Source organism: Vulpes vulpes, chromosome 1 (assembly GCF_048418805.1).
Source record: "Vulpes vulpes isolate BD-2025 chromosome 1, VulVul3, whole genome shotgun sequence".
NCBI classification, from domain to species: Eukaryota; Metazoa; Chordata; class Mammalia; order Carnivora; family Canidae; genus Vulpes; species Vulpes vulpes.
The window spans coordinates 139264631-139288975 of NC_132780.1; the positions used below are offsets into that span (position 1 = coordinate 139264631).

The following is a 24345-nucleotide window of genomic DNA, read 5'->3' on the forward strand; positions in this document are numbered from 1 at the left end:
GAAAAGCAAAACATGTCACTTTGGCATATTGATCGTTTTGAATCAAAGTTACTAAAAAGACAGCAGGTACAAGGACACTCTGACCCTCCTTTGTGCTCCTGAGAGCAGGAAATAAATCTCCCATGTGAAAGGTACCCTCCCTGTACCAAGAGGTAGAGAGGCATCCTCATTACCAGGAATAGGGAATTCTGGGCCTAGAAGGCGGTATTAACAACCGTGTTACTTCTTTGCTAATGAGCGATCCCAAGCCCAAACCCCTTTGTTTTCTCAATTCCTCACAAATTTATTGTTTTTTTGTCTAAATAGTATAAAAGCTGCCTGCTTGGCCACTTCGTTGAGCCTCATATTTTGGGGGCTCCTGTATATACAAAATTAAATTCGTTTTTCTCCTGCAAATCTATATTATGTCAAGTTAATTATTAGACCAGCCAAAGAACCTAGAAGAGAAGAAGGGAAAAGTTTTCCTCCTCTATACTTTTGGTGTTCGACATGGAGCTTCTTTTCCCTGGCTGGACAATGCTCACATTGGGAGCAGCTGAGAGATTCTGGGACTTCTTGTAGGAGCCAGCAGACAGCAGAAGGTAAAAATTCTTAATCATGTTGGTCTCCCAGATCTTGGCCTGCTGGGTCTGGTGAAAGCAAGATTGGTAAGTCCTTTTCTTTTCTAAATTTAGATTGGGAAGAGAAAATATTTGTGTAAACTAGTTTCTTGGGTATGGGGACTCTAGTAAAAATGTGTTATAAATACTTTTGTTTTCTATTGATCCTCTGACAACCAGAGATTGTCACTGTTTTCTTTTGTCTCTTTTGTGTTGTTTGTCATATGGGAGAGAAGCAGACATCTCCTTTCCTTTCATCTTATTCTATATCCCGAGAGCTTAGCTTTGTGACTAGTGGGAATATTCTCTCTAGTGTCCATAAGCAGAAAAGGGCATGTCCCGGCCTATGTCTGATGGCCAGTTGAATAGACAGGAGTTCTAAGAGACAAAGCCACAAGCAGCATTCTCTTTGTCTGACAATGACGACTCTCAGGAGAATCTGTCATAAGAGGTCCCAATCCATCAAGGGCCTTTGTCATCTCAATGTATGTGGTCTTGGTAGTGCTAAAGTCTCATTCTAATAGCACCCACCGAGAGTCACAAATTAGCAGGTCTGTAACTGGAGACATTCAATGTTCCTGTGAAAGACAGAGATGCCATTTTTACTATACCATTACTATCACCTATGATGACACAGGTGTTTGCTTTCTTAGACTAATGCTAGGTGAACTTCCTGGATCTCATAAGGGCTGCATCCTTTACGCCCTCTTTAGGAACACCCCCCCACACACCCATGTCCATGGTTAACCAATTAAAAGGCTCTTTGGGTTGAATTGCCATTAAGGTTAATGTAAGATCCTCCTTAAAGATGACCATGGATTCTTTGAGTTGGACAAACTTCTATATTCACACACACAACCAAATTGAGACCTCTCATTCTAAATAACTGCCTCCTAAATAACTAACATTTATCCTAAATACCTGTACCTATGGAAAGATCAAATTAAAAAGAACATACAAGGGAACAGGGTGGCTAGCTTTAAGGACTTTTTCAACAAGATGAAATCACAAAGCCCGTTTGTCTCCACTTTGAGAAGATCCTACCGATTTTTTTTTTACATTTGTTTTTATTTAAGTTCAATTTGCCAGCATATAGTATAACACCCAGTGCTCATCCCATCAAGTGCCCTCCTCAGTGCCCATCACCCAGTTACCCCCATCCTGCCCCCCGACCTCCCCTTCCCAACCGTTTGTTTCCCAGAGTTGGGAGTTTCTCATGGTTTGTCTCCATCTCTAATTTTTCCCACTCAGTTCCCCTCTTTTCTCTAATCCCTTTCACTATTTCTTATATTCCACGTATGAGTGAAACCATATGATGATTGTCCTTCTCCGATTGACTTATTTCACTCAGCATAATACCCTTCAGTTCCATCCACGTCGTGGAAGCAAATGGTGGATCCTACCAAATTTAAAGAAGAATGAGAACCATTAGTGGTCATTCACAACCCCACTCACAGGGACCTTGACTAGCTGCTAAGGAGCATTCTTTCCATCCATGATTGTACTATAGTTATCAGACAAGCCAGATGGCCTCCCAGGGAAAAGCACCCCTCCCCTCCTTCACAGAGAAAACAGATGACTAGAAGTTCTCCCAGGCCCTCCTACAAATGATCAGGAAATGAATCAGCTGGAGGCCGATGTTCAGTAATAGGAACAATAATGTTCAGTAATAGGAACAATAATAGAGGCTTTCCCCTCTAAGGTGAATTGGTCCAAGAAGTCCTTTGTTAAATAAACACTTTAGATAGATTTTTAGACACACTATTTTAAAGCTTGAATCTCTAGGACGTAGAAATTTTCCCATCTCAGTTGAAAATTTCCCTGATATAAAGAAGCAAATTTAGTTGGATGGACAGGTCAGCCCCTTGATATTCAGGCTGCAATCCAGTCCTTGGGGAGCTGGAAATGACTCTTTGTCTTGCAGGCCTCTACAAAGCCAGAAATGTGGCTCCAGACACACTTCAAATCCCACCTATCTTTACCAATCCCCAAACCTCACTTAATCATCTCAAAATGCTTGTAGATATTGTAAAAGATCAGGACATTGGAAACAATTATCCTGCACTTAAGAAAAAGTAGGTAAAATTTAAATGGCAATTAATCTTGACCTCTGATAAGAGGCAAATATACCCCAAAACTCCTTGGAATAGACTTAGATACTTTCTCTGTGCCTTTGTGGTATCACACAAACTTGTTCCAACTGCCAGAAATAAAATTTGGATCCAACTGTTCTATGAACTTGTGATTTTCGTATCATTGCACCCGACTCCTGGCTAAAATTTTAGAACAATGGCTATAAAGTCTCTGTTTGTGTCTCTCTATATATTTACATGTGTCTATATGAATGCTGTAGATATATGATAATTTTTTACCACCAGATGCTCTTGCTAAAATTAATCTCTAAAAGAGCTCTATTGAGTTGGTGAAGAACAAGCACTTAGAAGGACAAAGTATACTAAAACTCAGAAATATGAAAACTAAGCCAAAAAACTTTTTTTTTAGTTCCACACTGATCTGGGATAATCTTTGGGAAATAAAAGCTTGTTAAAGCTTGTTGGTTTAATTAAAACAGACATGCCTTCAGAATTATGAGCATTAATTATAATGCAAAGATAACAACATTTATTCTACTAGGGTTTACTGCCCAAGTAAGGTTATGTTTTATGTTACAAAGTTTGTCAGTGAGAAAAGTAGCTAGGGATGATGTCTGATTTTGTCTATCATCTCATGAAGTTTTTGTGGGTAATTTAAACATACTGCTTAAAACAGGTAATTTAGACAGATGAATGGGACAAGAGGGCTTACGTAAACTTTTCAATAATAATTGTGTTTTATAGTACGTCTACTTCAAAATAGTTTCCCAGGGCGTCTGGGTGGCTCAGTCAGTTAAGTGTCTGCCTTCAGCTCACGACATGATCTCAGGGTTCTGGGATGGAGCCCTGCGTCAGGCTCCCTGCTTAGTGGGGAGTCTGCTTCTCCCTCTGCCCCTCCCCCACTTGTGCTCTCTCTTTCTCAAATAAAGTCTTAAAAATAAATAAAAATAAATTTAAAAATTTAAAATAGTTTCCCAAATCTCTTGACAACTTCCATTATTAGTTTCGCTAAGTTAAATGATAGAAATTCATTGAATATCAATATGATTTACAAATAAGATAGAACATTAAACATTAATTACCAAATTTAACTTTTTTTTAAGATTTTATTTATTCATGAGAGACACAGAGAGAGAGAGGCAGAGACATAGGCTGAGGGAGAAGCAGGCTCCCTTGCAGGGAGCATGATGCAGGACTCGATCCCAAGACCCCAGGATCACCACCTGAGCTGAAAGCAGACACTCAAACACTGAGCCACCTAGGTGCCCCCAAACATAAATTTATCTAAAGTTGTCTTCCTATTGCAGAGGAACTAAAGATATTTGGGTCTGTTAAACACATCTTGGCCACATTAAAATACTATTTAAAAAGGCACATGCTTCTAGAAATTATAAAATGTATTTATAAACTTGCCAATTTATAGACTGCTGGTACTACATACAGTACAGTTCACCTTTATTTACTTGTTTTCACTATAAGATAAATTTTTAAGAGTTAAAATTTTTAATTAAGTATGTTATTACTACTAGAAATAGTAAGGGAAACAAGTCTATGCAAAAAAAAGTAGGGTGTGGTTTTTTTGGTTAGAAAACGTATGAGGTTTGAGGATACATTTTTTAAAAAGTTAAAGAGGAAAAAAAAAAAGTTAAAGAGGAGAGAGAAAATTTTACCTTGTGTGACCAATCTGGCTAAAATCAAATTGTTATTATAAGGGTTTTTAAAAATAAGCTTTAATATCAATAGTTTGCCTATTATAAAACTAAAACTGCTAAAAGGACAGAGTTTTCTTGGACTATTGGTCTGTTTCTGATAAGAGATTATAAAAGGTCTTTTTCTTTCTTCCTTTTTTTTTAAGACTTTTATGTTTTTCCCCCCTCTTTGCCCCTCCTTTTTTTTAACCTTTTAAGTCTATCTTTATTATCAGTCCTTTGATTACTTAAGAAAACTGTCTAACTCAATATTAAGCTAAGTTTTGCTTAGAACCTTCTGTATTTCCCTTTAAAATCTTTTATTGTCATTTTGGTTAAATGGATAATTAAGTACTGTTTCATTATGATCTATGATCTTTTTAACAAGCATTCAAGTCTTTTTTAGTATCATTTGACAAACTTCCCCCAAATCAAATTCTAAAGTCCTTTGGACCTCAAACTAACTTTGGGATTTTCCAGAGGCCTTCTGGAACATCTAGAAAGATTTGTTCTTTCTCCTTTCTTAAAACAAAAAAATAACAACAAAACTTAAAAGGTATTAGGAGGGCATTTTAAACTAATTAGACCTACTATGTTAAATCACATGGGAAGCACTGTCAAAGAAAGTTAATATTAAGTCTTCTTTATATTGTATTAGTAGAGGTATATGTTTTAAGTGTTGCAGAAATTGTATAGAAGTCCTAGATATCTTATATGTCCTAATATAATCTTATCCTTTGTAATTCAAGTTATTATCATAAAATGTATGTCACAGAAATAACCAAATATCCTCATCAATAACATGGTAATGGCCTCTCATCAGATCTTTAACCATAGGCATTTTTAAGTCTTTTGTCAGTTATACAAGTTCTTGTTTTACTCTGACAGTTTTACAAGAGTGTTTTATCTTCAGAAAGATTCATGGAAAGGACTCCAACAAGTACTCTAGAATATGGGTTTCTGATAACTTTCAGATCATACCACTGAACTGGGTAAAAACTAACAGACCTCTAAGGAAAAACTGGATTCATAAAACTGTTAAAAGGTCAACATCAGCACAAATTAATTACATGAAACTGAATTAACTGATAAAAGATGATTATAATTTTTATGACTTTTGTTGTATATTTTTTATTGGAATTCCATTTGCCATGACTTTTAATTTAAAACATTGTTGGATTTCTAATACTCAATTTTTTCCAGATTTAAAAAAAAAGCGAAAAAAAAAAAAAAGCGAAACTTTTTTTCTTAGGAAAACCATGACTTACAGCAATTTGGTAAATTATACCCTTGTAAGTAGAATTGAAACATTTACCTTTTACTCCATGCCTGATGCCTCCAGAATTTGTAGACTCTTAGTGAGTATTCTTATTTTCATGACACTATAGTTATATACACAAAAGGGATCCTGAATTCTAGTTTCCTCCAATACTTGGTGACAACTCTCCAAACGGATGCTCTCAAATGTCCTTCTCCTTTTTTTTTAAGATTTTATTTATTCGTTCATTCATTCATTCATTCATTCACTCATTTATGAGAGACACAGAGAGAGGTAGAGACACAGGCAGAGGGAGAAGCAGGCTTCCTGCGGGGAGCCCAATGTAAGAATCAATCCTTTTTTTTTTTTTTAACTTTCAAGTCGCATTTTTTTTTTAGATTTTATTTATTTATTCATGAGAATACACAGAGAGGAGAGAGAGGCAGAGACACAGGCAGAGGGAGAAGCAGGCTCCATGCAGGGAGCCTGACATGGGACTCGATCCTGGGTCTCCAGAATCAGGTCCCGGGCTGTAGGCAGCGCTAAACCGCTGAGCCACCAGGGCTGCCCAAGAATCAATCCTAAGACCCCAGGATCACTTCCTGAGCCAAAAGCAGACATTTCAACCACTGAGCCACCCAGGTGCCCCTGTCCTTCCACTTTTAACAAAGAATAACTAAGAACTAAAGCTTCCCTTTGCCCTAAAGCCCTATGTAGTGTGAACAACTTGATAGAAATTTCAGAGGAATTGCCACAACCGCCTCTGTACAGGCAACCTTCGTGCCTATTGTTGTAGTGGCCCCTCAGAAAAGATCCCCAGAGACACAAACTGCAAACCAGGAAAATCTAACAGATTTCCCCTGTCTACCCTCACTCCTTCTGAAGATGCTTCCAGCCTGACATCTAGAAACCTTCTCAACTGGCTGCCTTCACAACCCAGAAACTGGGATCACAGATTGCTCTGATCACTAACCTTTGTCTTTTCTTTCCATAAAAATGCCTTACTAAGTACCTGATTTGTCACCCAATATAGGCCTAACCTTAGGAGCCCAGATGCATCACCAGCTCCTAAAATGAAACATAGCTGTTTAACTGGACTGACATATTTTCAAGATTAATTCAATTAAATAATGGAGCTCGGCTTCTAGACTGTGAAACTTCTGGAAGTTTCACGGGTGAAAACAAAGGGGAACAAAATATGCCACCCCAAAAGACACCACTTTGGCATATTGGTTATTTTGAATTAAAGTTACTTTAAGAGATAGCAGGTATAAGAAGGATATCTGACCCTCCACTATGCCCTGAGAGCAGGAAATAAATCTCCCACATGCAAGGTACCCTCCCGTATCAGGAGGCAGAGAGACATCCTTACCACCAGGAATAGGGAATTCTGGGCCTAGGAGGCAGTATAAACAAACCTTGTTACTTCTTTGCTAATGAGCTACCCCAAGCCCAAACTCCTTTGTTTTGTCAATTCTTCACAAATTTATTGTTTCTTTGTCTAAATGGTGTCAGAACTGCCTGCTTTGGTCATTTCTTGGGGCTTCATATCTTTGGGGATCCTGTACATACAAAATTAAATGTTCTCCTATTAATCTGTATTATGTCAATTTCATTAGTAGGCCAGCCAAAGAATCTAGAAGGGAAGAAAGGAGAAGTTTTCCTCTCCTACACAAGGAAGGGATCAGTACCCTGTGTCACACAACTGGCCCAGGTCACCCAGCAGGTTATTGTTGCAGGCAGGAGAGATGATGAAGCAGATCATACCTATTGGGCCCTTATTATGGGCCGCAGGTCACCTGCATTATCTCCTGTAATTCTTACAACCACCTTTGAGTAAAGCACTGATATGATCCCCATCTCTCAGAGCGAGAAACTAATGGTCAAAGAGATTCAGTCACTTGTGTCCAAGGTCATACAGCTAGTCAGTGATACCACCCACATTTCAACCCCAGCAATCTGAATCCAGAACTCATGGCCTCAGCCCAGCTCTGCCACTAACTAGGCTGTGACAGACTTCAACATTCTGGGCCTCAGTTTCCTCACCTATAAAAAAGGATAATGGAAGAGCTGTGTATTTAGTTACTGTGAAGATTAAATTTGCAAATGTATAAAAGTGCTTAACACTGTGCCCAGGAGCAGGTGCTCAGTATATGTGACCTATCATTAGATACCACATTCTACAGTGGGAGCTCACACCTGCGCTCTGGGCTCTGGGCACAGCAGGCTAGAAGCCACCCATGGCTTCCTGGAAATTGGCCTCTGCCAATCAGTCCCAGGGCCCTGCCCCCTCCATCTGGCAACACTTTCAAGCTGGGCTTCCTAGGATGCCCGGTGTAGAGGAGGACTCTGGAAACTGGGGTTCCCAGACCCAGGTTTGACCTGGGTGTCATCCTCTGAGGCCCTAAAAGGCCACCTTCCCCTCAGAGCCAAGGATAGTCCCAGCTCACCATGGGTCACAGGCCTCTCCCCACCACTGCCCTATAGCCCTAAGTCATGGGATGGGATGGGGGTGGGGGGCTCTCCAGCCAGGCAGCTGATGAGTTCATGACCTTTCCCAGCTCTCTCAGCCTTAGAAATGAAAATGACTACTCACCAAGAGCCCTCTGACCGTCCTACAACCGGCTTATCCATATTAGGTCACAAGATTAGCATTACCAACCAGAAGGCTGGCTGCTCAGGGGTTAGTATGCCCACTTAACAGATGAAGAAACTGATGCCCCAACTGGCTCTGGGCAGAGATTTAAGTAATGGAAAAGCTTCTGGCCCCTGGACCAGGGCTCAGGGCTGATCCAGGCTCCAGGCCAGATTCGCTGAAGCCAGCTGGGGCAGTAGAGGGGAGAAGGCTCAGGAGGCTCCCAAGGCCCAGGGAAGGGGAGGAAATGGCTAAGCCCTGGGCCCTAGGTCTTACTGAGTCACTGTAGATCCTGCAGGTCGTGGGGATGGGAGGAACATCAGTAATCCTGAGTCTTCCTCTACCCCTCCCCACCTCAGCCAGGGAAGATGGGCACAGCCTTTGCCCAGTGCCCTGGGATGACCCCCACCCATCCTCTCCTCTAGCTAGCATGGGCACTTCTGGCTAGGCCTGGCCCTGTAGCACTCTACAGATAGGGAGCACTCACTTGCCAAGATGGCTCTCTAGCTCCAGACCCCGAGTCAACCATTCATCCCAGGCATTATCACCCCACACTGTCCCTATCCAATGCATGTCATCATCCAGAAAGCCTTCCCTGACCACCTCACCCTCTGCCTCTGCTGACCTCCCACAGGGCCCACTCACCCATATATGCCATGCCAAGAACTGGGCCCAGAATCCCCAGTCTGGCCCCCAGCATGTGGTGCTGGTCTTGCACTCAGTAGGTGTTCCCATAAACATTGCACAAGAGGGAGACAATCTCTAAGGAAGTGACCCCAAATATTTTGACCATGATCTATGGAAAAATATATTTTATTTGGCCCAGTGTACACACACACATATACAAATAGCACACATACACACACACACACGAACCTGAAACAAATAAGTTGCACAAAACACTTGACTAATATAATGCAGTACACTTGAATATTCTCTCTATATCTTCTTTTTTATTGAAAAAAAAAGAAAAATATTCATTGAGACCCATTCAGCTGCTTTCATGGCCAGAAATTAAGGCCCAATTAGTGGCCTTGATCCACAGTTCAAATTCTAGCCCTCTAGGGAGATCTGTGTGGCTCAAACTCCCTGCCCAGCACATGACCTTCTGTACAACAGGTGCCTAGTAAAGGCATCCATTCGTCAGACACTCACTCTGGGCCAGGCCTGTGCTAAGCTCCTTACTATGGCATCTCATCCGATCTTCACCATCACCCTTAGAGGTAGGGACTCTTACTACCCCCATTTTGCACGTGAGGAAACTGAGGCCCAAAGTCACACACTACATGGTTCAGACAGCATTGAAAGCCAGATCTGTCTGAATCTGGAGCCACATTCCTAACTCCTGCCTACACCACCCCACATTAGAGGGTCTTCAGCCCCTCTCTTGAGTCCACATCTGGCAGGGAGCTCAGCCAAGGAAGTTCACTCTAACTCCAACCACTAAAAAGCCATTCCCTATGGTCACTTGACTCTGTTAGTTGGCTACTTGACTGGAGACTGGCCCGGGACCAAAGGCCTGAAAGCTAGCCCTCTTGCCTCCCCAGCAGTCCCTACTCCCTCCTACCAACCCACCTCCAGCTGAACCCAGAAGAGGGGCTGGGATGGGGCGGCGGTCCGTCTCAGGGCTCTAGCGGACCATTTTGCTTTCCCTCCTCACTGATAAAACTGCTCTGCAGCAAGTCACTCACTTCCCCTATGCCTCCGTGTCCCTGGCGATGAAATGGGGTGATGATAACACCCAGCCCACAGGGGGACTCTGAGCATTCAAGGGGCTGATGCAGGTCACACACTTGGCACAGTAGCTGCAATGAAGTAAGGCTTGAGAATTGTAAGCTCTTATTATTATCATCCCCAGTGCCAACCAAATCCTTGCCATCAAAAATAATCACACGAACACCAGGCGGTTTTCTGCTATTTGCAAACATGCTTATATACCAGGAAAATCTTCACGTTTACACAGCGCTTACTTACTGGGTGCCAAGTGCTGCTCTGAGCACTCTACATGAACGAAGTCTTTTAATCTCCAGAATGAATCCACACAGTGGGTGCTAGAATCGTCATCTCCATTTCACAGATGAGGACACTGAGGCATCAAGAGGCTAAACTTACCAGGATCACACAGGTGCAGAGTGGCAGGGCCAGAATCTGAACGCAGGGGGACTGGAGAAGTATCTGCTCCCAATCCCTGGGGTAAGGAGGTATGTACTGTGGCCTGGCCAGTGCCAGGCTACGCATGTCATTACCTCCTCACCAGAGCCTCCAAACAAGCCTGGAGATGTGGAGGTCAGGCAGGGAGTGCTTAGGTCAACTGCCCAGGGCAGGAGTAGGGCAGGAACCAGCTCTTCTGACTCCTGGTTTCCCTCACTGTCCACTATCCCCATTACCCACCCCTGAGACTGGCCAGGGACCCCTCCTTTGTGCCACCTGCTTCCCCAACCCTGACCCTACTCAGAATCTCCCCAGCCCTCTTCAAAAGATACCCCAATGCCAGTGCAGCCCTTGGGGCCTCATCCCCACTCACCTGCCTGCCCGAAAACAGGAGATACACCCAAACACACACACACATACACACACACAAACACACACACACACTCGTAGTACCTGGGAAGTGGCAGTCCCCTGGAAGGAGCTGCCTGGAAAGCTCAGCTCCTTTGGGGGGCCAGAGCCCAGGGCCAGGCCCCTGCCCCGGTGCTGGGCCCAGTTTCCTCATTCTCCCCAGCACTGTTTCTCACCCAGCCCCCTGCACCTCGGCTCAGAGGAAGTTGCACAATCCCCTGGGAGCTGCAAGTGTGGCCGAGGATTACTCACAGAGCAGAGGGAACTGTACAGTCTCCCGGAAGGCTCCACACACCCACAAGACTACCCAACACAGACAGGCTCCTGTTCCGTCTCACCCCATCTCACCCACTCTGAGCTTCAAGACCCCTTTCATGCCCTCCTTCTTCCCAGACAGAGCCCCTGACAGCCCCACCCCCCACCTCGCTACCTACCCAGACTTAGGGCACAAGCCACCCTATCCCCTGCACCAAGATGGAGAGGCACAGAGGCAAGAGTTTTCAGGAACCCTACTAGGTCCAATGCAGGCCTAATCCTAACCTACACACCCTCCCAGCCCCTCCTGGAGACATGTGTCCTCTTAGCCTGAAGCCCCATGATCCACCACCTTCCTGACCAACCATATCATCTGCCACCTTGGCCTTGGGCCTTCCCAGGGCCTCCAGACACCCAGTGCACGGTCCTCCTATATGGCCCACTTTGAAGTGGACCCCACAACCAAGATTACTCTAGGAAGTTTTGGGAAGATCTGAGCCACCACACAATTTTCACTTGTGACAAAATGCTCTTGCTACACATGTGATTTCAGAGGTTCCTCAGCCCCTGAGGGATCTCTAAACGTAGTGTCTCTAAACGTAGAGATACTTCTCTAACAGCCTGTCAAACAGTGTTTCTTTCTGGTGCCTAAGGGATTCCCACCTCTGATAGTATTCCTTGTCAAGGAAGGCTGGTGATTTTTTTTTTTTTTTAAGATTTTACTTATTTATTCATGAGAGACACAGAGAGAGAGGCAGAGACACAGGCAGAGGGAGAAGCAGGGAGCCCAATACAGGACTCAATCCCAGGACCCCAGGATCACAACCTAAGCCGAAGGCAGATGCTCAACCACTGAGCCACCCAGGCATCCCAAAAGGCTGGTGATTATTAAGCCATGTCAGTCACCAAACCTCAGGGTAGATGAGTTTACTAGGCCCTTTCATGAGAGTATGTTTCAAGAAGGGAGAACAGAGTAGAAATTTCAGACAGGCCGTGACTCCTGGAGAAGGCCGGAAATGCCACTGACGTAAAGTGCACCCCAGAACAGGGTGATCAGAGAGGCCCTGGGAGCTCTGACCCAGACTCTGACCCAACCCTGGGCCCTCCCTGGGATAGGAACTCTGGAAGGACACAGTGGGTAAGGAGGAGACTGGCCTGGGGGTACAGAGCCCCCAGGAATGACCTCTGGCTTCTACCCCACAAGGCCCAACCTTGCAATGAGGCCTCAGATAAAGAGTATGATAGGCATCTCTTATCGCCCCACACAACCTTGGACTCCCACCCGGGTAAGGACAAAGTCAGAAATGGTTTTACCTGGGCCCCAGGGTTCCCCAGAGAGCCCCTCACTTCTGCTGCCCTCATCAGAAGGCTGGGGCCCTCGGGGCAGTTTTCCCCCAAGCCCTGAGGCCTAGAATAGCAGGAACCAGGGCTGAGCTCACAGCTGGTCACCTGACACCTCCAGTTCAGTGGACAGGGAGCTAGGTCAAGGGGGAGGGGCTGGTACCACAAAGGAAATAAGGATGATGATGATGATGACGACGAGGAGCAGAGAGGCCCCTTTGCAGAGATGCTTCCCAAAGTGCCTACACAGGTACCCTCTCCCCAGTCCTGACGAGAGTCTCAGGAAAGGGAAGGGGAAACAACCCTCACTACCCTCACTGTCCCTGGGAGGGCACTGAGGCTTCAAGCACCGAAGTGACTTCCCCAAGGCCATGTAGCAAGCTCAAGGCAAATCTGTTTCTTGGCTCTGTTCCCAGATTGGAGTTTCTCAATCTCAACACTGACACTCAGGGCCAGATGATTCCTTGGGGCAGGCGGGGGGGGGGGGGGGGGTGCTCTCCTGAGCATTTTAAGATGTTTAGTAGCATCCCAGGCTTCTACCCTCCAAATGCCAGTAGCACTTCCTGAGTTGTGACAGCCAAAATTGTCATCAGACATTGCCAAATGTCCCCTGCGAGGCAAAATCACCACCAGTTGAGAACCACTGCCCTAGGAGACCTTGAAAGACAGGCACCTGCCAATTCTAAGTTTCATGGTACCTGCTGAGGGCTCTAGCCCTATAGCCTTCTCTCTCCTCTGCCAGATGTGCCGGGCAAGAGGGCCTGAAGGCACGAGAGTGTACTCTGTGGCCCTGGTACCCTCTGGCCAGAGGTTGCCCCATTGGGGGTCTCCTCTGAAGACCATCTTCCTACCTCCCAACCTGTAGCCCCTCCCTGGCATTTAATTTTATCATAGATTGTCAACAGTCTCTCAGCCCTTTTGACCGCACACTGCTAGGAGTACAAAATTTTGAGCATCCCAGGTATACATGCTTCTTTTCTCATAAATTGTTTATAAATACCAATGTATGAATATATCATGCAGGTCAGCAAACAACCACAAAAAGAGGTTTAAAAAATGAGAAGGGGAATACAAATTATGCCCAGGATGAGACACTGTTACACACTCACCAGCACAGCAGAAGTTCAACAGTCCAGCAACACCAAGTGTTGGCTAGAATATGGAGCAACAGGAACTCTCAGGTGCCACTGGTGAGGAATAAATTGGTATAACCACTTAACAAAATAGTTACTAAAGGTGGGGCGCCTGGATGGCTCAGTTGGCTGAGTGTCCAACTCTTGATTTTGGCTTCAGTCATGATCTCGGGGTCGTGGTTTTGAGCCTCGAATCAGGCTCTGTGCTGAGCGTGGAGTCTACTTATCCTTCTCCCTCTCATACCCTGTGCTCTAGCAATTCCATTCAGGCTTATAGGCGCTCAGGAGAAACATAGGCATCAATGCACCAGGCAACACAAACAAGGATATTCTTTACAGTGCTGTTCCTGGTAGCCAAGAAAGGAAAGTAACCCCATGTCCACAAGTTAGCAGGATGGATACAAACATGGGAGCCAGTTCATACAGTGGGACGCTGTACACCGTGAAAATGAACACACAATAGCTACTCATAGTGACCTGGGTGCATCTCACAAATGAAATGTTGAGTGGAAAAAACATGACATCAAAGGCCATGTTCAGTGTCATTCTAGCGGTATCAAATTCAGAATCAGGCAAAACTAAACTCTTTTGATAAAGATTGCAGACATCAGTGGTTCCGTGATAAGAAAAAGCAAGAACTGATTATCAGAAAGAGCAGGACTGTGGTTACCTCTGGGGGAAGGGGTTATGACAGAGGCAGGGTGCGTAAGCTGACTCTGGAGTGCAGGGCACATTCTGTTTCTTCATCTGGGTGGTGGTTACTGGGGGTTTACAATTACTTATTACAGCATACATCCAAGTTCATGCTCTTATCAGCCATTATGGTGTATTTCACAATAAAAGGGGGAGAAAAGGGTGGGATATAAATAAATAGAAACAGAAGTTCTAATATTATCTCCTCATTCCTGGCTTTGAAAACCACTATAATTAGGCCCAACAAACTGGATGAGAATCTATAGTTAGTCCCAGGCCTGGAGTATCTGGCGATGCTTGGGGCTATCTGTGGAGGGGCTCCCCAAGCTGGCCAGGGCTGGCTGCCCCTCAGCCCATCCCTCCCTCACCACCTCTAGATGACCCTGCCACCGCTAGCCCCTGGCTACTCAAGGGCAGGGAGATGCATCAGGTTGGACACCTTCACACCCGTCTCACCCTCCCCGGGACCATCCATTCTTCCAGGCGCCAACAGGACTCATGGGCTCACGCTGGGAAGGCACTAAAGGAACCCTCTGAAGATGGGAGGTAGAAAAAGAAGTAAAGAGGAGGGAGAGAAGGGTAAGAGAAAGCAAGAAAGAGAGACATACATGCTTTGGGGGCCGATGTTCCAGATGCAGTGGAAGTAGCTGGAGGTTCAGAGGGAGGGGGCTGTGGGGTATAAAAGAAGGAGGGGAGGAAAGAAGGTACCGGAGGTGCAGGGAGCAGAAACATGACCCCAGATTCCAGGTCAAGTCCCAGGGTGCAGCAACAGGCAGGAGATCTGAGTTAGGCCTAATTTAGCACACTCTCCATGGCCCAGGGCTTCCGAATGGCAGGTGGGTGGCCAGCCGCCTCCCGGTGGTCTCCCCTTGCACTCAGTAGCCTCTAGTCCTCCTGGAAGGAAGGACTCTGTCCAGGAGTGAAGCTTCCTGGGTCTGTAGAGGTGACTCCCAGGTAAGAGGATCCAGAGAACAATAGAGCTGCCCTTCTTGGGGCCCAGAGAGTGGGTAGGGCTGAGCTCCTATGCTGGCATGAACTCTTTGGTAAAAACTCACTCTAGAACAAGGAAGAATGCTTTCCAGAGTGAAGGGCCAGGCTTAAACACATTTCCATTCATGTCTATGTAATTCTGTATTATCTTACACCAATCGGCCTCTCTCTGTCCTCTGTGGTTACCGAAATTCCTCACTAGGCTGTCAGCTTTAAGGGAGAAGCCGTGTTCTCATCCCCACCCACCCCGCTTGGCTGGACAGTGCTAGGAGCCCGGGAGGTACTCAATTCATGCCTGCTGACTCTAAGGGTGCTCCAGGCCATGGGGTGCTAGAAAGGCTCCCTCACGCTCCCCAGGCCCCAGTCCTCCACTGTCCAAAATATGGGGGTAGCAGCAGCTAGCTTCTAAGGCTCCCAGCCCCACAGCCCCAGCCTGCCAGCAGCAGAGCCAGCCAGCACCATGCCACAGGGGCAGCTGAGAGCACACCTGGCCAGAGCCAGGAGGAGACAAGAGGCACCAGGGACTGGACAGGATAGTGTGTCACCTCCTGGCCACTCTGTACCTCTCAGGGACTGCAGGGGGGGCTGGGGCAGGTGCTGTCCCCAAACCAATTATAAACAAGGCAGAGGACAGGCTGTGACTTCCCTTGGCAAACAGGAGAAAACAAACCAGAGCCCCACCCCACGGACCCACTGGTAGAACTGGGGCAGGGATGGGGCAGGGGGAGGGATGCTGCTGGCAAACTCTGTACAGGAAGGGACAAACTGTCAGCCCTAAACCAGAGTGAAGCTGGACCTGGATCCTGGGGAGAGTGTGGGGGGGGTGCGGGGGAGGCGGGCAGAGCCAGGGAAATCCTCCTTGTGCAGCTGTGTACCCATCCCTGAGTAGTAGATGGTGAAGCTGATACCCTGCCTGTGGGGCAGAGACCTGTTGTGTCCTCATTTCTAGGTAATTGATGGGGGCTCAATTCACACGAGTTCCCTCACTCCACAAAGGTTTACTGAGCACCCACTGTGTACAAGGCTCTCTTCTGGGTGCTGGGGATACAGCCTCACACAAAACAGATCAGACCTCTGTGCTCAGGGTGCTGACGGTGGAGTGTTCCATTCATCTGTGGACTGAATGGCTCAGTCACCAAGTTGATCCTGCCACCTCCCTGCAGGGCTGAGGGCCCTGCCACCGCCTCTTCGCACCTCTCTTCCGGTTTTGCTCCAACTCCTCCAGCTTCCAAGAAAGGATCCACCCCAAGGCTCAGGACCTCCTAGAAGATGATGGAGATACCCCTACATCCAATAGTGACTTCCCCTCTCCTCCGCAACATCTCCAGTCTGGGTGAGGAAGGCGAAGGGCATTGCTACTTTTCCTGCATGTTTTATCATTTTTGTTATTAACAAGAAACATGATTCAAACAGTGATTCCATACCTGCCCACCACGGGGTAGGAAAGTAAAATAACACTGGGTCTTTCTACGGCGTGAAGGGCCACTTTAGAGGACTCCCCCAACCCCACCCCACCCTACATCCCAGCAATGCCACTCTGGCTACAAGGACTTTGGCAGGAGTTTTAGACCCTGTCCCCTGTTCCCATGACTCTTGGGGACAGTGCTGTCCTTTCTCGTCCACCTCACCCCACCTTATGCAAGCAGCAAATATTTCCTGAGCACCTGTCTTAGAGGGGGGTGCCGAGACCTCAAGGCTAGACAGTGGTCAATTTAACAGAAGGTGGGGGCAGAGAGCCAGGGTGGGGAAGGGAGGCTGATTATATGCCAGGGATTGGCAGTCACCAGATGATTTCACAGTGGTCCCTGCCCCTGGGGACCTGGCTTCAGACAGGAGACAGGCCTAAGAGGTCCAAAGCAATCAGACAGACCCAGAAGACAGAATGCTCTTGCCTGGGTAGCTGTGAAGCAGTGAGTTCTCCGAGTGTGGCCTGGGGACCAGCAACATTAGCATCCCCCGAGAACACACCCAAAACACAAATTGCAGACCTACTGGGATTTGTAGACCTACTGATTCCAGACCTACTCAGTCAGAAGCCCTGAGGGTAAGGCCCTAGCAATCTGTTTGTTTGTTTGTTTAAAGATTTTATTTATTCACGAGAGACACACAGAGAGAGGCAGAGACACAGGCAGAGGGAGAAGCAGGCTCTATGCAGGGAGCCCCATGAAGGACTCGATCCCAGGACTCCAGGATCACACACTGAGCCGGAGGCGGACGCTCAACCACTGAGCCACCCAGGTGTCCCACAGTCTGTGTTTTAACAATTGTCTCCAGGAGATTCTGATGCCCACTCCACTGCCCTGGAGAAATGGCATTATAATCACTTGGGGAATTTTTGACTTATTGATGCCTAGGCTCCTCCCTCAAGATTCAGATGCACTAGTATTTTTTTTTTTAAATAAGCTCTATACCGAATGTGGGGCTTGAACTCATGATCCCAACATCAAGAGTCACATGCTCTACCAAGTGAGCTAGCCAGGCACCCTGGATGTACCAGTAGTTTTCAAGAGCTCCCCTGGTGATCATAATATCCAGCCAGAGCTACTGTCAAATGGAACAATCCTCTGGTCTCCCAGGAAGGTGTGCCTTGATGGACAGAGGATTTGGTTAGAGGGAAGGATACAAAGGAGGGGGTGCCAGCAGAAGGGATCAGCATGAACAAGGACTGGGAGGAGGAAATATGGGCCAGGGATTTCTGGAAAGTCGGCTGGAATTTTGGATGAATCCCCAAGGCATCACATTTTATCTTGGGGTCTCCACTGGATGGGAGTGGGGGTAGTCAGGCCTCCTTTCTCCTCATCCTTACACCCACACCTAGGAGCCAGGAAGAAAACCAGTGATGACTCTGCCTCGTGCTTCCGCCCCTCTCAGGTGCCCTCTGTTGTCACCCACTATCCACCATCCCACAGCAGAGCACTTCCTGGGTGTGCAGGAAATCCCAGGTCCTGCCCTGTTGCTGGGATACTACTGAAGCCAAGGGGTGATGTACCTCTGGTACAGGGTGGAGGAGGGGCAGGCAGCAGAAGTGCTGGGGAAAGCCATGGGTCAGCGATGGGTAGTAAGTTGCCAGGCCAGATGCTACCCAAGGAATCCCTGCGGGCGGGGTAGACCAGGGGTGGTAGCGATGCTGCAAGCATTGGCAGGTTCTCTGTGCCATCCTGTTAAATGTAGAGACTGGGCTGGGTGTGGTCACCAGGGAACAGTGGGGCCTGTGGCCACAGAAGCTGTAAAGCCCCACAGAAGGCATTTCTCGAGGGTGTTAGGTGCCTGGGGGAGTCCTGTGGGCAACTCATAGGTCTTTTTTTCTTCGCTAGAGCTCTCTGTGCCCCTATGTCCTCACGTGGAAATGAGAAATAAAGAAATAAATGAGTTGTAAGAGTCAGTTATGATAACTAACATTTTTTGAGCACAATACTATTCAGAGTCTTATACAGGCAGCATGCATCAACATATTTAGCCCAGATCGGGTGCCTGGGTGGCTCAGTCAGTTAAGGCTCTGACTCTTGATTTCGGCTCAGATCATAACCTCAGGGTCCCAGGATCAAGCCCCAAGTCAGGCTCCTCATTCAGCTTGGAGTCTGCTTGAGATTCTCTCTCTCCCTCTCCCTCTGTCTCTCCCCCTGCTCGCTTTCTTTCTCTCTCTCAAATAAATGAATAAAAGCTTTAAAAACATTGTTTAGCCCTCTCTAGAGCACTATTAAGCAGGTGCTATCATAATCCTTGCTTTTTAGGTGTGCAAACGGCACAGCAGGGTTAAGCAGCTTGCCCAGGGTCACACAGCTAGTAAGTGGCAGAGGCCAGATTCCAAGCCAAACAGCCCGGCCCAGGAGCTCAGGCTGTCAACTATCTCAGGCTAGATGGCACTTCGCTCAGTGCTCAATCCATGCTGGCTAGGACTATGTCCCAAGAAAAACTGGCTGGTCACACCACCAGGGCCAGCCTGGAGTTCCGGCTCTACGGATTAGACTTCAGCAGTGCTCCCTCCTAGCACACGTCCCTTTGGGAAGCCTCGCCCATCCACCAGGTGCCTGTCGCCAGATATCAGTAGAAAGTTCACATTGGAGGAGACCCCACAGATGTTCTAGGTTCACAGATGCAGAAACAGAGCCTGAGACAGGCAGGGACCTGCTGCAGTACAGCCCGCAGTAAGAGGACTCCTGTGCTTTCTTAACCTTAGTCGCTGTTTATTCTCACTCAGGAGCTGCCACAGCCTTTTCCCCACATCTGAGTAAACAAGTGCCTAGTGAGGGCTGCACCATAGGTTAATGTGTGAGGTTTCCAAGGAGACCCAGGGAGCCTTGTCTGAACTCTTCTCCTCCCACCGCCAGTCAGGAGAGTTCTCACCAGAGGTCCTTTGGTCACCTGTGTCAGCAGCTCAGAACAGCAGCTGGGAGACAAGTGTGGTCTCCGGGCAGAGGCTTCAGCAAGTTCCCACCCCTGCTTGGAGCAGGAGACCCTGCATAAGGCAAAGGTGCCCAGACCATGGCTGCTCACCTTTTCAGAGAGAACTCCTGAGAAACCCAAGGTGGCCTTCTTTAGAGATTGAGAATATGGATTTTGGAGGCAGTTGGACCTAGGTTAGAATCCCTGTGACTTCCGGCAACCTGCTTAACTTCTCTGAATCTGTTGATGAAAATAATCATTGCTACTTCATTCTAAAGCATAAATACATAATAAATGTTGGCAACTATTGTTTATAACTAAATTTTCTCATAATGTTCCATTATAATGTAAAGAGACTAGATGAATATTCTATTAATATAATATCATGTTGGGGCGCCTGGGTGGCTCAGTGGTTGAGCATCTGCCTTTGGCTCAGGTCCTGATTCTAGGGTTCTGGGATCGAGTCCCACATCGGGCTCCCCACAGGGAGCCTGGCTCTCCCTCTGCCTGTGTCTCTGCCTCTCTCTGTGTGTCTCTCATGAATAAATAAATAAAATCTTTAAAATATACATATGTAAACAATATCATGTTGTTATACTCTCCTAGACACTCACATATACACTTCATCTATACACATGTACCTAGATACCTATAATCTCATAACCACACATACAAACTCCCATCAATTACACACATGACACAGTGAAACACAGAGCAACACTATGGACTCACCATGTACCAGGCACTGCTCCACCCTGAATCCTCACAACAGCCTGGAAGGAGGGTACCTTTTTCTCTCTCTTTTTTTCAGAGGAAGATATACACGTTATATGCATATTCACTTGCTGCATCCTAGGATGTGGACACTTCTGGCAGCTCTGGAAATCCTGACCTCTCTCCTGCGGTATCAGAGGAGGTCAACCCAATTTCCACAGTCATCTCCAGGGCAGCCCCAAGCTGGGCCCCAAGTGCTGACTGCCCTCCATCCCTAGGACAAAGGCCCAACCTGGCTTTCATGCCAGCTGCGGTTGGGGAAACCCCTGCTGCCTGCTGCCTGCCGGCAGAAACCAAGTTGACTTTGAAAAGGAAGAGAGAGAAGCCAGGGGGTGGCTGGGCCGCTCCCTGTGGGGGCAGGTGCTAAGTTACTCTATAAACTCCAGCTAATGATACAATTACAGCCATAAACAAAGCCCCAAGAGGGATCAGGGCCAGAAGCCAGACCCTCAAAGGACAGCCAGGCCTGAAGGGTGGGAGGCCCCTCCTACTTACTTTCCAGCTCTGAGGCTGAAAAGGGGCCTCACCCGCGATGGGGTTGGGCACTGGGTATCCCCACCATCCCAGGCCCCTGGATAGGATCTTGCCTCTCCTGGCCCACCCTCTGCCCACCTCTGACTGTGAGTCACGCTGCCCTCAGCCCTCAGAAGACCAGCTCGTTCTCCGTGGATTTAGTGCTCACCTGAGGGGATGTCCCCTGTCCTGTGCCCTGCACCACTTCCATGGCACCCAGAACAGGATTCCCAACTGTCTGTACCTCACAGAGCTGAGTTGAGGGCCAAACAGCACTGCAGCTGTAACAGGCCTTGTAAATTGTAAGCAATATAGGCTCCCTCCCAGAGAAGCAGAGCAGTTTGCAAACAACCTTTCCTTTATGCTTTCTGGTTCCTCACTCTTCTACCCCAGCAGCTAAGGGGCAGGCAGAAAGAAGGGGGCAGAAAGAAACAGAGTGAACTGCTGTTTTTCCTACGGCTGGGGAAACTGAGGCATAGTACTAGCATACCAGCAAACTACCGCGTTGGGCTCTCCCCTTCCGCTGTGTCTAAGACTGGCCTTTATTGCTGGCATCTCTCCCCCAGACTGTTATCTGCCTGAGGGCAGGGCCTGGAGGCTGTCCCCCAGGCTGGACACGGAGAAGGCCTCAGAGCAAACAGGCTAAGGAGCCAGGAACTACGTTCTGATCCGAGCCAACCGCATCTGGCCGCCCAAGAGGAAACCAGAGCTGCCTTCCCCCCCTCACCCCCCCCCCCCCCAAGAATTGCCAGGTCTTGGGCCAGTGGAATGTTGGATGGGGCGGGTACAGGGGCCTGAGCCCACATCTGAGAAGCATCCTAAGGGCCTGCACCGGCCTTGCCCTTCCTTCTCTGCTCCAGGGAGACCCCCCACTCAGGGTGGGGCTGGGCGGTAACTGACACTTCCCCGCCGACGGGAAGCCAGAGAAGGGCCTGCGCTCGAGTCTCGTCCAGAAAGCGTCCGCGCCGCACCGTGCCAGAACCGGCCGGAGAGAGAGTCCTGGCGGGCCCGGCCTGGCCTGGGCTGGGGGAGGACCCCGCGGGGAGCAGCGCGTGCCGAGGAGCTCCGCCCCGGGCGCCCCCCTCCTTCCCCCGGGCGCGAGGCTGGGGCGCGCCAGGCGGCTGCGGCGCGAACCTGCTGGCGCAAACCCGAGCGGCTCGGGGCAGCCGAGCGTGAAGCCGGAGCCCGGGGCCGGACAGGGCCGAGGGGCGGGGACCGAGCTGGCATCTACCGCGCGCCGGCGGGAGGGACGTGCACGCGCGGCGCCCCCGCGGCCGACCCGGTTCGGGAACTTGGGGACCAGACCCCGCACGGACTCGGGGCGGGACAGCAAGGGCTGGGCGGTGCCAACCCCGGGAGTGAGGGGAAGGGGCGTGCTTTCCGGGATTCGGGACCGAGGAGGTGTGCGGGGGGGGGGGGGGCAGATGGCCGGGAGCCCGGGGAGCAGAAAGACGGGCGCGCGAAGGGTGAGCTCTGGGCTTGGGCTTCCCAGAGGTCGTGCAGTGATGCGAAGGGGAGCAACAGACTGCGCCCGGGGACCCCAGGGGACCCGGGCAGCGGCGGCCTAGGACGCGCGGGAGAGGCAGGGGCGGGAAGCGAGGGAGGGACGGTACCGGCACCCGCCCCCACCGGCCGCCCAGCCCCGGGGGCGTGGCGCCGCCCCGGCCCTCCCACCCCCGGACCATCAGGCCGGGCCTGGCCGGGCGGGACTCGGCCCCCGCACACCTCCCGGGCCTCCGGCGCCCTCCCCCGTGCCGCCCGCCCAGCCGCCTCCGGGGCCGAAGGGGTAGGCGTAGGGCCCGCACGTCCCTCAAACTCGCTGCAAGTTCACTCCCACGACTCCCGCCCCTCGGCTCCCCGCTCCCGAGCCGGGAAGGCCCGCGCCCGCCCCGGCCCCTCCCGCCTGGTTACATAAGGTCGCCGAGAAGCCGCCCCCGGCCCGGGCCCGCAGTGAGGGGCCGGAGCGGCGCCGCCCTGGCCCTGCGCCGAGCCCCGGGACTGGACGGACAGCGGCGCGGGTGGCGGCGCGGCACACGCACCCCGCGTCCCCTCTGCAGCCCGCGCCCCCATCCACCCACCTGCCTCCCGCACCCGCGGCGGCGGTGGGGCGGACGGGTCCGGCGTCGCGGGCCCTCCGAGCAGCCCGTGCCCCCGGCCCCTCTCACCTAGCTCTGAAGGTCAGTCCGCCCGCCGCCTGTCCCCCGCGGCTCTGGCAACTTGTCCCAAGTTCAGGTGTCCGGCCCGCGAGCTGCGCCTGCCGCCCCCTCCCGGACCCCTCCGGCTGCGCGCCCCCGAGGAGGCCCGCGCCGTCCGCCCCGCCCGCTGCCGTCGGCGCCGCTGCCGCCGCTCGCTGGGTCCAGCCCGCGGCCGCCGCCTCCGCTGTCACCGAGCCCCGCGCCCGGCGCCGGGCTCCCGCTGTCAATCCGCGCCCACTTCCCGCCGCGCCCGGCAGAGGGCAGCACACGCCCCCCACGGTCCGCCCCGCCCTGCTCCGCCCCTCGGGGCCCTCCGCGGCGCCCGCGGGGAAATGTAGTCCCTCCCGGCGGCTCTGCCGGGAACGCTGGGATTTGTAGTCCCACTCTGTGGGTCCCGGCCTGTGTGCAGGGAGGGACGGGGATTTTGACTTGTTCCTCTTCGTTTCTATCCCTTCTGCAAGTTTTTGTTTTGTTTTGTTTTTCTCTTCTCACTCAGAGATGCCTTGAACTACAGCTCACTAGGATATGCTCCGGGGCCTCTCTGACCCCAAGGAGAGGCCAGCAGCACCCTATCTTTCCCAGATTCTTGGAAAGATGCGGGGTCCCCGTGGTGTGCCACTGCCATAGAAACTACTAAGTAGCAAACCTCAATTTCCCTCATGTTTCAGAGTGGAGTGCTAGACTTGGATCTTGTATTTCATTCCTGCCCCTGAGCATAAGAAGCAAAGTTGGGATCAGGGTGGAAGAAGTGTGTATAAGGAGCCTATAACCCTCCCATTATGGTTTTCCAGTAATACCCCTCCTCAAGCCTCATCAGTCCTAACTTGCTGGCCACCAGCCCCCTCTCCACCCTATGATGATGCCCAGAAGAAATTTTTACATCCTTCTCCCTGTTGGAAGTTACAGGGCTGAGCACCTTTCTCTGCTTTCTCCCCTTCCTCCTATCCCCCATACGCGTTGCCCAAGGACTGTGGGTCTTTTGCCCAGTGGCTCCTAAGAAGAATAGAATGAAGTCTAGAGGGCGAGAATATCTTATTTTGTTCAGTTAGAGCAAGTGGGCTTGATCTCATGTGATTCAAGTAGTTTCCCTCTTATCCACAGGTGAGGGCCAGCCCTTCTTCAAATACAGACCTTGGGGCATAGGACTCTACGTGAAAATATGATCAGGTTCATTCAGCCCAGACCTTCTGAAGCCCTCCTGGAAACAGGTTTTGGTAGCATTATCCCCCTCCCAGA

General features: G+C 49.6%; 1 protein-coding gene across 5 annotated transcripts in view; it reads right to left on the reverse strand.

The window, feature by feature from the left end:
• Positions 1 to 23324, reverse strand: part of TFEB (transcription factor EB) — a 55697-nt gene extending 32373 nt beyond the window's left edge. Inside the window, exon 1 of one of the 5 annotated variants that reach the window (XM_072731937.1) lies at positions 23080 to 23324. Coding sequence is in view for 1 of the 5 variants with exons in the window: in XM_072731926.1 (XP_072588027.1) it covers positions 20360 to 20478 (119 nt within the window). In the remaining 4 variants the exon portion in view is untranslated. Of the gene's footprint in view, positions 1 to 10877; positions 11068 to 20359; positions 21955 to 23079 lie in introns of those variants that run through there. The other 4 variants (XM_072731935.1, XM_072731926.1, XM_072731928.1 and 1 more) reach the window with 4 other exon arrangements.
• Positions 23325 to 24345: the final 1021 nt, after the last annotated feature.